The sequence below is a fragment of the Chinchilla lanigera genome, unplaced genomic scaffold (assembly GCF_000276665.1).
Source record: "Chinchilla lanigera isolate Chin_1 unplaced genomic scaffold, ChiLan1.0 scaffold00094, whole genome shotgun sequence".
Classification (NCBI taxonomy): domain Eukaryota; kingdom Metazoa; phylum Chordata; class Mammalia; order Rodentia; family Chinchillidae; genus Chinchilla; species Chinchilla lanigera.
In genome coordinates, this window is record NW_004955495.1 from 493793 (window position 1) to 505947 (window position 12155).

Below are 12155 nucleotides of genomic sequence, written 5' to 3' on the forward strand. Positions count from 1 at the left end.
GGTCATATATACAAATTTCATTTGTAAGTGTGCAAGAAGAGAAAAATGACATGTAGGTTTTGAGGACAAAGAGCCAGGTTATTAAAATTCCAGATATTTGTCTTAGAGACCTACAGAATTCCCTTAAGTCTGAAGGTCAGTGGTCCATCAAGGAAAAGAGATTGCTCTGCTGAGGAGTCTGCCCAGGGCCCCCTTCACATCCTTGTTCCTCAGGCTGTAGATGAAAGGGTTCAGCATGGGGTCACCACAGTGTACATCACAGAGGCAAGCATGCCTGCCCAGGAAGAATGAGTGAACGTAAAGCTAAGGTATTCTGCAAGGCTTGTCCCGTAGTACAAAGAGACCATACACAGATGAGACCCACAGGTGGAAAATGCCTTAGACTTGCTTTCAGAAGAAGACATCTTCATTAAAGAGGAGACGATCTGAGAGTAAGAGAAGAAGATCCCAGTGACAGGAAACACACCCAGCAGGGCAGTTGTTACATACAAGACAATGTCATTGATGTAGGTATCAGAGCTGGCCACTTGGAGCAATGGAGGCAGATCACAAAAGAAATGTGGAATTTCTGTACATGTATTAAAGGTTAGAGGCAAAATCAGTAGAAGGTGTAGCAGGGCATCCCAGAAAATGACAAACCAAGAAATGAAGACCAGGAAGCCACAGAGCTGGGAATTCATGATGATCAGGTATTTCAGGGGGTGACAGATGGCTACAAAGCAGTCATAGGCCATCACAGTCAGAAGGAAATTATCCATTCCAGCAAAGATCATAAAAAAATACACCTGAGTGAGGCACTCTATGTAAGAGATGTTCTTGTTCTGTGTCTGGATGTTGACCAGCATCTTTGGGACAATGGTGGAGGTGAAACAGATGTCCACAAAGGACAGGTTGGAGAGGAAGAAGTACATGGGGGTGTGGAGGTGGCAGTCAGAGCTGACGGCCAGGATGATGAGCAGGTTCCCAAGCACTGCCACCATGTACATGGGCAAGAAGAGTGCAAAGAGGGCGGGTTGCAGCTCAGGATCATCTGAGAAGCCCAGGAGGAGGAACTGTGCTATACATGAATTGTTTTCTCTTTCCATGCGTCTGCTGTGACTGGTGGAATAGGAGACAAATGCAATGTTTAAAGAACAGTGAACTGGAGCCTTGAACAGGTACCACTGTACTACATCACCCATGAATGGATGCCCTTCGCCCTCTGTTGGATCCTGCCAGTGAATGTGACTCACTCAGCCAAGTGGCTCCCATTCCATTTTAATTTTTGTTCTTCTTGATGTTTTCTTTACTTTAATTTGCTCTATCAATGGAGATTGAACCCAGGGCCTTGTGTTTGCTAAGCAAGTGCTGTACTGCTGAACAATTTCTCTAACCCTTCTTTTTTATTTTTTCTGCTTTGAAATAGGTTTCTCTGTGTGAGAAACCAGAAGCACAAACAATGACCAAAATAGATAATAGATACTGGAAAGGAGAAAGTGTTCAAATGGGAAGGGCAGTAAGGCGGGGAGGGGAAAGGGAAAGAAGGAAAATTAAAACTGTGCTTTTAAGTCAGACTTCTGTGACTAGGCTTTGGTCCATCTGTTTATCATTTGTGTGAGCTTGAGAATATTTTTCAATTCCATGAATTACAAATCTCACCCCTGAATTATGTGTGGTAAGTATTTGCTGAAATGTTAAATTGAAGTGTAAAATGAAATGTTATGATTCCACAAGGTCATGAGTTCAGTTCCTGGTACCGGAGAAAAACCAAAAAAAAAAGTTATGATTCATGGCATTTTTCTACTTTGGCTCCCATAAAATGCAACTGGCATTTCAAAATGTGAATTTATGTTCTTAATATAAAAAAAATTTTGCACTGCTATTATTTATTAATGCCTTCCTTAAACTGGGATAGACAAAAAGAAAGCAATTCTGACTCCTTTAGTGTAATATATTTTAATTCTTATGAGTACATATTTGCACTACCTGATTGCATTCATCATGGGGAGTTGATACATGAACATAACACATCCTAATTCTCATGTGGACAATGGACAGTTTACCTCATTTGACTGTCATGTAGAACTTCTGTTTTATGAAGATCCTTAAGGTGCCCTATTTCAGGGGTTGCGTGTCTAGTGAATTCTTCCAAGAGGAGGAAAATATGTGTGGACTAGATAGATAGGAGGGAAAAAATAAAGCAACATTAAAGTCAAACATAGGACATGAGAGAGAGTGTGTTCTCCTCTGTGCATAATTTTGAGTATGTATTTTCTCCAAATCTGAAGAGACCATTGACAAAATATGTGTTTGATGGAATGCTTGGAAGTATTCCAGGTGCATATATCAAAAAACCTACAAATATTAAAAGACAAATGTAAGAACTGAAAATAATAATAACTGCCATGCTGGAATAGGATCAATGTTATTACTGCCTACAGCATAAAGAATTGGCAGAGACAGAAAAAGACCAGGAGGAACAACTTACTATTGGGAAGTAAATGTCAGTCTTCTGTAAAATAGGGAAATTCTGAATGAAACAGGAAGAATAAGTCTTTGTTAATGAGAGGAATTAAGAAAAGAAGAAATGTTCCCAGCTGAGAGAACAAAATGCACAGTGTTCCTATCAAGTGACAGCTTGGTGTAAGCGGGGCTCTGAGAAGCCAGTGCAAGGCAGAGCAGAGGATGAGGGTCAGGACCAGTAGAGCTTCCTTTTCTCTTAATTCCCTACCACACTGGTGAATTTATGTTGATTTTTATATCTGATGTAATCATTTTACATCATATGTCTTTTCTGGGATTTACACGGTGCCTTTCATACTATAGACAATGAAGAAAAAGAAATGTTTAAGTGCAAATTCACTATCGGGACAAAAAGACAAGAATATTATGTACAATCTTGCAGTTTTTCACCTTCTTGACTATAGAGGAGAGACGAAGTGGCAAAATTAAATGAAATGTGTTCATGTGCCTCTGACAGCTGGAATGTGGACTGCCTGAAAAGTCTTTGGTTCCATTTCTAGCACCACAAAGCCAAAAGATATATTCATGGAACAATTAATTCCAACTATAGAAATGCAAGCCAGTTAAATATAAGGAAGTTTGAAAATTGAATCATCATGGAAATCAGTGAGTGATGATAAATAATAACTATAATAATAAAGTCTGAAAAAGTGTAACACACACAACTTTGTTTAATGACCATGATAGAGCCTCTCTGTAAATGAAGAAAGCCAAAGGCCTGTTCATAATCTAATAAAGACTAGATCTTTTCAAACCAAGGAATAGGAGAATACTTGTGGCCAATTCATAAACATAGAAAAGTAGCTCTTCTGAAATTTTACTTATGGATACTTTCCAGAGCATTTGGTAAACAGAGGGAGGGAAAGAGAGGGAGGGGGAGAGAGAGAGGCAGAGAGACAGAGACAGAGATAGAGACAGAGAGAGAAAGAGAGAGAAAGAGAGAGAGACAGAGAAACAGAGAGAGAGAAAGAGATAGAGACAGAGACAGAAGGGAATTAAATGGGAATACTTAACACAGCAAATGACAACAATGTCACATATGCTGTGGATACTAGGGTAAAGTGGTAAAAGCAACTATGTAAAATTTACAAGAGCTTTTCAAATCTTCAAGCTTACTTGGGAGCTACATTAGGAAAATTCAATCAAATATAAGAAAAAGTAGATGGTACCTCATCCGTAATTGCACTTCAGCAGGAAGATAAACAGTAACTAACTGAATGCAGAAAGCCTAACTGAAGTACAATTTACAGGAAGGAACGAAGAGGTATAGGCTCTTGAAAAGTTAATTCTTACTGGAAATGGGCTATAGACTCTGGATTATAAAGGAAACAGAAAAGTGACTAAATAAGAGACATCTCAATGAACATGAGTTTCTTCAAAACACTGTAGAACACACTCACCTTCAGGCTAAAGTAATATGGGACTTTCCATGCTCGTTCCAGAGTGAAAACTCCAAGACTACACTGCCTCCTCTTTTCTCCACTTTTGTCCCTGGGCCACACCAAGTCTCTCACACAGAAGCCAGCGAAGCTCTCTTCCTCACTGTCTGTCTCCAGGAAGGCCACCTGAGTTTTCTTGGAGACTGAATCAGAGAATTACCGGTGAGGGGCCACTGGGATGTGTTGAAATTTTCCACTGTGGTGAGGGTTGGATTCTCAGAGCTCCTCCTTTCCACTCTCCAAATGATTGCAGTCCCTCGAGGTAGGAAGAATACAACAGGATGGAAAGTTTTGGTAAATTTTATTTCAATGTAAAAGGTAGATAAAGGAGATGAATTCACTGCCTTCAAGGAAAAACATATATTTTCTTTCCTTTGATCTAAAAGTCACATGGTATCCCCTAAGGAAGTTTAATTTCTACAACAAGAAAATCCCAAGCACCATTTCTCTATGATTTGCCTCCCTTGGGAAAATTTGCAGATTTTGTTTATATTTTCATCTCCACAATGTTATGAAAGGACAGTAATCTTTTCTGTTAAAATTATTTTAAATTTTTAATTTTTGTGCATATTTTTCAATTTACAGTTCAAGTATATGTAGCTATTATATCTCACATTTTTAAAAAATTAAGAACTCTTTGCTGGTGTCTGTGGCTTATTGAGAGGAACAGTCAATGCTTAATATTTTCTTTTTTCTTGACCAATTTTATATGCTTGAATTTGGTAATTAGAATGACTGATCTGAAAACAATATGCAGTATAAGAACTACTGTTGAACTCCTACCATTTTGTATGATGAAGTTCAGCATCATTTCCAAAGTTTTTTTAAAATTATTTTTACTTTTTTTACTTGTTACTATCTTTGATTGTTTGATCAATCTTACAGTCTTATGTCTAATGGACTGAGCAACTTCGTTGAAGGTAACAGTACGTAATATAGCAACCACTGTAAATTCCTATCATTTTGTCTTGAGGCCATGTGTCATTTTTGTTGTTTTTGTGTTGTTTTGATTTTGTTTTCACTGTTGTGTTGTCAGTTTAAAAATTTTTTAAATAAAAAAATACAAATAAGCAAAGTAAAAGAGAAAAAAAAAATTAAGAACTCTTTACATCCACTCAGGTTCTTTAAAGAATTCACTATAGCATCATTGACTACAATTGTATTCAACATGCTATAAAACACTTTTCTTAAACTTCTTCATCCAATCTGAATAAAATTTTGTATTCTTTCGCCAATGTCTCTTCAACCACTCTCCCAATCTGCATTTGTTAATTACTGATCTGTTCTTTATTTCTCTGAGATCAAGTCTTTAAGATTCCATATATGTTTGAAGTCCTTTAAGATTCCATATATGTTTGAAGTCCTGCTTTACTGATATTTTTGTGTCTAGCTGTTTTTACTTAATATAATGTCCTGCAGGTTCGTCCATGTTGTATTGAATGACAGTGTTTCCTTTTATATATAGACACACAATACACACCATACTTGCTTTATCCATTCAGCTCTTGAGGGACACTTAAACTGATTTCAAATGTTGGCTGTTGTCAATAGTGATACATCAAATATGATAGCATAGATATTTTTCAACATACTGATACATTTCCTTTTGAGACACACTGAATCTTGAGCTTGCTAGTTTATGTGTTAACTGTAGTTTAATTTTTTGGTGCAACTTCCTACTGCTTTTCATAATGGCTGTATTTTCACATTCACTTGTTTTTAAATTGATAAATAAAATTGTATGTTTTTATTATGTGAAATATATATATTTAGAAGTATTAAACATTGCAAATGTTTAAATGTAGAATATCAATGGGTATGTTACTTCATATTGTTATCATTTTTGTGCTGTAATGCTTAATATGTACTCAGAAGTTTTCAAGAATAAAATGAGTCATCATTTACTGCAAATTAGATCTCTTGAACATATTCCTCATATTTAACTGGAGTTTTATATCCTCTGACCAACAGTTCCTCTGTGTGGACCTCCCAATCGCCCTTGCCTCTACCAACTACCATCCCTCTGTGTTTCTGTGTGATCAACATTTTGTTAAATTACATATATTTCTGATGGCATGTAGTATAGGAGTTCTTCTGTTTCCTGTTTCCATTTCTTAGTAGTATTCTTTCCATATTTTTCTCCAGTGTAGCAAACATAGGGAAACATGTCATTTTTTCTCTTTTCAGACAAAAGATATGAATATATAAGTTGTTTTTCACTAAAGTTATATCTAAATTTCAGGTTGTGGAATTTGGCAATAGATAATTGGATTTGGGTTCCAGTTTGGGCACTTTCTCTAAAAGGTTTTCCATCACTAAATGTTATATTGTCTAAGACAGGATTTCTTTTCTTTATGCCTGAATACTGTTGCATTGTGTATACACAATGTTTTCTCTGACTACTTGTTTATTTGTAGATGGAATCTTAGGTGAGTTTTCCATCTTTGCTATTGTGAAGTGTGGTATAACACACATGGGCATGCTAATTTTGACATGTTAGTTTCATGTCCTTTGGACATCTCTATAGTAGCAGAATCACTCCCAGATGTGGTAGCTTTACTTTTAACTTTTTGAGGAGCTCTATATTGTAATATGTATTGGTTAAACTGATATGTTCACATACATTGTATATAAAGATATCCTTTGTCCACATCTTAATCAATTATTTTCTTCAGCCTTCTGGTAGCAACCATGTGCCATATTGGCTTTAATTTTCATTACCCTGACAATGATTGATAGTCATGATTTTTTAATGTGTGGAATTTTTATGTCTCTTGTAAATTAGTGTGTAGTGGATCACCTTCCATTTTAAAAAATTAAGTGATTTGCTTTCTAGCAATCAAATTGTTTCAGTTCCATATATGTTTGACTAAGTCCTTAGGAGATGTACAGTTTTCCAAGACCACACATTCTTTAGATTGTCTCCTAGTCTATTGAACTGTGCATTGTTGTGCTGAAATTTTTATTTAGCTGAAATCTCATTGATCTGTTTCCACTTTGTTGCCACTGATTCTGAAGTCATGTCCAAAATATCCCTGTACAGATTAATTCCATGGAGCCTTTACTGTGTTTTCTTCTAGTCATTTTATGTTTTCTATTTTTACATTAAGTGTTTGTCCTCTTTTCATTTTATTTAAAATAATATGGAAGAATAAAATGTGTAAAATTGAGAGACAACATTACAAATACGTGTACTGAACTGAAATCAATTTTACAGCTGCAATTCCTAACCAGAACACTACCCAGTAAGTAATATAAAATTCAGGCACATGGAAAATATAGTGTTGGATAAAGTAAATCAGACACACAAAGATTTAAATACCACATGGCAGCTCTCATTTGAGCGAAGAAAAGTACAAAGAGATCAACAGAGCATAGACAGAAGGAGACAAGGGGATGATCAATCACTTGCAAATAGTAAGGAGTCTGAGAGACTAAGGGAAAAAGAAGGGAAAACAGAAGAAAAAATAAGTATAATAAAGATGTGTGATGTACAGGAAACTAATAACCTTAATGAATGTAAATATCATGTATCACAAACATGAACTAATGTTAATAATATCAATAAGAATGCAAATGGGGAGAGGACAATTAGAGGACGGAGGGAGATAGGGAAGGAGATTTTTCTAAAGGAAGTAAACTGTATTATGGACATGTATATGCTCCCCAGGAGGACTGTAGAATGCATATACTGCAAATGTTTACTAATAAAAGGCTGTGATTATAACTCAGAGCAAAAGCAACTGTATTGCCACCGTATTTGCTCTAATTTTAGACAGTTGGAAGAAAAAGAAAGTGTAAGTGTTGCACTGTAATAAGTGTAAAATCTGACCTCATTATAAAGATATGACAACAAAATTATATTTAAAATACAAGGATAAGGAGATATAGGACACAAAGTTAAAAATTATAACAGTGTCCATTGTTAATAACACCATTACAGTCACTAGATGCCAGTGCTGTTGAGTAATTTTACTTTGGCCTCGGCTAACAGACTTGTGCTGCCCCTTGGTGCAAACAGCATACCCTTGGCAACTGAGGCAGGTGGCTCTTTTCACAGAGTGATACCACCCACCATCACATTTTATATAGTCTCTTGGCCCTGGTCAGTCTGAGGGCCTGTGTTTGGCACAGATGCTGGGCCAGGTGGCGGCTGCTGACAGAAAGCCCAATCCAGTGTCTGCGTCATTCCATCACGCGTACAGTACAGGTCAGCAAGCAGCAAGGAGTCACGTATACACTCTGTCTCTCTTTCTGTTGCATGTTATTTAGCTCTGCAGGACATTAATTGTCAAGCCTATATTACCAGATGGAGATATGTGAATGTTGGAAGGAAAGCAAGGCCACTTGTTTAAAAGGTTGGTAGTTTCAGCATTTTTAATTCTCTAATAGAGAAAGCCAGTCCTCATTCATATTATTAAATCGTTTGAAGACTCATGTGATGTTTGCCTTTCTATGACTGGAGTTTTTATCCTCGAAGAAGTGTTTTACAGTCTCACCAGTACTGTTCCAAATGCCATGACTGCTTGTTTTCATGCCTGAGTAGCTTTCCATTGATTACATATCCCACATTTGTCTATCTTCACATACAATAATAAAGACTTCACTTGATTCCATGCCTTGGCTATTGTGAATAACACTTGCATGGAAATGGTATAGACACATAACTACACACTCTTATTTCAGATATTTCATATACACGTGCAGCAGAGAAATTGCTGAAACATATGGTAGTTAAAATGTTAAACTTGAGGAAGCAGCACAATGCCTTCCTTCATATTAACTCCAATTTACATTCTCACTAACTGCATTTAAGTTCTCTTTTCTCCAAATTCCCACCAGCACCATCATTTCTTGATATTATGCATTATAACGGGTAACATGATATTTTTATTATGACATTGATTTGCATTACGTTGATAATTAGCAAGTTTGGACATTTTTTTCTCATACCTTTTGACCATTTCTACGTCTTCTAAAAAATGGAATTCAGGTGCTTTGTCTATTTTATAATCTAGCTATGTGTAGTCATCTGAGTTGTCTGAGTTTGTTATAAATTGATTATTTAATCTCTTGTATTGCATATGGCTTAAATATGTTCTCCATGCTATAGTTGTCTCCTTGCTCTGAACACTGCTTCTTTTTTAGTATGGATGCCTTTTCACTCTTTATGTTAGTGAATTTTAATATATCACATTATGATAGGGTTTATTTTGTGAACTTCTAATGTACATATGGTTTCAGGAAGACTCATCTTTCTGGACTTTTTTGTTGTCTGTGAGTTTAGATTTTTATGAAAGAACCATTTCTCTGAAGTTTTCTTTCTTTCTTCTAGTACTCTTATGTTTATAAGTGTAAGTTTTTAGTTCATTTATATTTGCTTTAAGTATATGATGTGAGTCTAATTTCATTCTACTGCATGTAGATATCTACATTTTACAGTATCAATTACAAGAGACTTTGTGTTTTCCTGGCTTTTTGTAAAAAAATTCAAAAAATGAATTTGTAAATTTATTTCTTTGCTCTCTATTACTTCACAGCTCTTTCCTGTGCTTTCATTCCTATAACATGTTCCATTATGTTCATAATATCTTTTCATGCATTACGTTTCTAATTTGATGAAATCAAATTTGTCTATTTTTTCTGCTATTTCTCATGCTTTTGATGACATATCTAAAAATTATTATCATTGCTTCATCCAGGGTAATGAAGATATTCCTCTGCTTTTATTTATAAGTTTTGTGATTGTAGCTATTAATTTCTATGTTATTAGTTTGCTTTTTAGTACATTATGGTTAAGGTTCAAATTAGGGGTTAAATTTCTTAAATTTATATTAAAAATTTCCTCAAAAAATTCTTTTTAAAATTTATATTTAAAATTTTAAGGGACATGTGAGTTACTCCATATTGATGTGGTATGATGTAATATTTCAAAACATATATAATGGGTGCCGATCAGATGGGGCAATTGATACATATATATATGTCACATTTATCATATTTTAATTAAGAACATTCAGTGTTCTCTCTGATAGCTACTTTGAAATGTATAATTATTTCAACCCTCATTACCGTACTGTCTTAATCACTTTCCTATTGGTAGGACAAACTGCCCAACATGCTTACAATTGAAAGAAGAAGAGATCTTTGTTTTTACTTTTGTTCTGGCTCAAGTTTTTAATCTGTGGACAGCTGACTCCACGTTAGGAACCAGATGGCCCTGGCAAAGGAAAATGTGCCCAATCTGTGGCATTCAGGAAGCTGAGCAGGAAAGGAAGAGCCAGGGAGGAAAATACTGTATATGCTTCTTGGTCACATCTCCAGTGACCCACCCGTTCTGATCATGCCCCAACTCCCTGCAACATATTCAGCTCTGACATCATCAGTGCATTAATCCACGGCTGAATATGGTGCTCCCGTAATCGGACCACCTTCCAAAAGCCCCACCTCTGAACATGTGAGCTTCTTGGAGGACACTCTAGATCTGAACCGTAACATTTCACACCTGGCCCCCAAAGTACTCATGTCTGTCTCATTATGAAAAATGTATTTAGTGCATTTTAGCCTTCATAGTTCTAATATTGCTGAAAAGGCCAAAACAAAGTTTTCTCTGAGACATGAGGCACACTCTAAGTTATGAGTGGCTGTAAAAATGAAAAAGAAAGTTAAATGTTTCCAACATATGCTGGCACGGTTAAACATTCCCATTACAAAGGGAAAAATAGGTGGGTAGAAAGCAATGGGGCAAGAGCAAGACAGAAACTCAACAGGACAAGCATTAAATATGCAGCTTTATGTGCAGAACCAGAGGAAGTTTTGGTGAGATGTGATCTCCAAAGGTCTTTACTCTATGAAGTAGAAGATAAAAATATGTGTCATCTTCTCTTTAGGAGACTTTAGTGTATTCTGCATTTTCAAAAACAAGTTTCAGGGATAATAATAAGCAAGACCAATTCTTTCTAAGTTGATACTTTAAAATGCAAATATTTATGTTAATATTTAGTAATTAGATGTGCATACATGTTGCATAATGTTCAAATCAGGGTGAGAATATCCTTGTTCTCAAACATTATCATTTCTTTGTGGTAAAAATATTCAAAATCTTTTCCTTGATTCTTTTTTATTATTTATTACTTAGTATGTGCCTTCTATATTTATAAACTCATTAAATTTGTCATATGAATAAGACTTCAAGGATCTAAAATGTACAGTGGAAAATAAAACAAGCATCAAATGCAGAACTGATTGAACAGATGGTGAAGTGAGGAGAAATTACATGAATACACACATTTAGGGAAAAAAGGAGGGAATAGAATGAATAAAACTGGTGGAAAACTTATGAGCAATAAAGGATATTTTCAAAGACAAAGTATTCAGGTTACTGAGGTGAAAGATGGTGAATATAAACATAAAATGAAAGAACTCTAATTTCAATAAATAACCCAGAAGTTTGCAAATGTAACTATGTTCAAAATGATAATTTTATAGTAAAAATGACATATCTAAACCTAAAATAATTTGCTAAATAATTACCCCCAAATTATACCTTACAGAATTATAAAAAGTAAGAATGACCTGACCCCAATATTAAGAGAATAAAGAAGTATTAATGTTAACAACAGATACAAATGCAATAAAATGAAATATAAATAAAAAAGACAAAATCAGTGATGGAAAAGGTCATTTTGTGAATAGGTAAAGTGTTGTCTAGAGTAACGAACAGTGTTAGTAGACTGAAAATAGGAAAATCAGAAATCAAAAAGCTTATCAGCTATACCAGAGACGTAGAAAGGATTATAAGATATTTTTTCTAGGTTCTATAACAACAAATTGTATAAAATAAAAATAATAAGTAAATTTCTGTACATTTAAATTGTGAGGAAGTTGCAACTTTGAGTAGAATTGTAAGGACAGAATAAGTAAGGATACACCTAATTTAATAATATCTCTCCCAAAAAAGAAAAGAAAAGGAACTCATGATTTCATTGTTGAATTTTGTCAAACATGTAAGAAAGAAACCAATACTAAGTCACCTCAACTATTGAAGAAACATGAAATATAAGAAGTAATTTCATCTCACTCCCGGCCTTGTGGTTCCCCGGAAGGAGGGCTTCTGGCGCACAGGGAGCTGCGGGTGGGGAGCGCCAGCCTTCTGGCTGGCTAGCTTCCTGCCTGCTGGCTCCCGGAGGGTGAGCCCCCAGCACATGGGGAGCC

General features: G+C 35.5%; 1 protein-coding gene across 1 annotated transcript; it reads right to left on the minus strand.

Moving 5' to 3' along the window:
- Positions 1-230: 230 nt before the first annotated feature.
- On the minus strand, positions 231-1085 carry LOC106146771 (olfactory receptor 7D4-like). Its single transcript, XM_013505085.1, has one exon. The coding sequence runs from the start codon at positions 1083-1085 to the stop codon at positions 231-233; it is 855 nt and encodes a 284-aa protein (XP_013360539.1).
- Positions 1086-12155: the final 11070 nt, after the last annotated feature.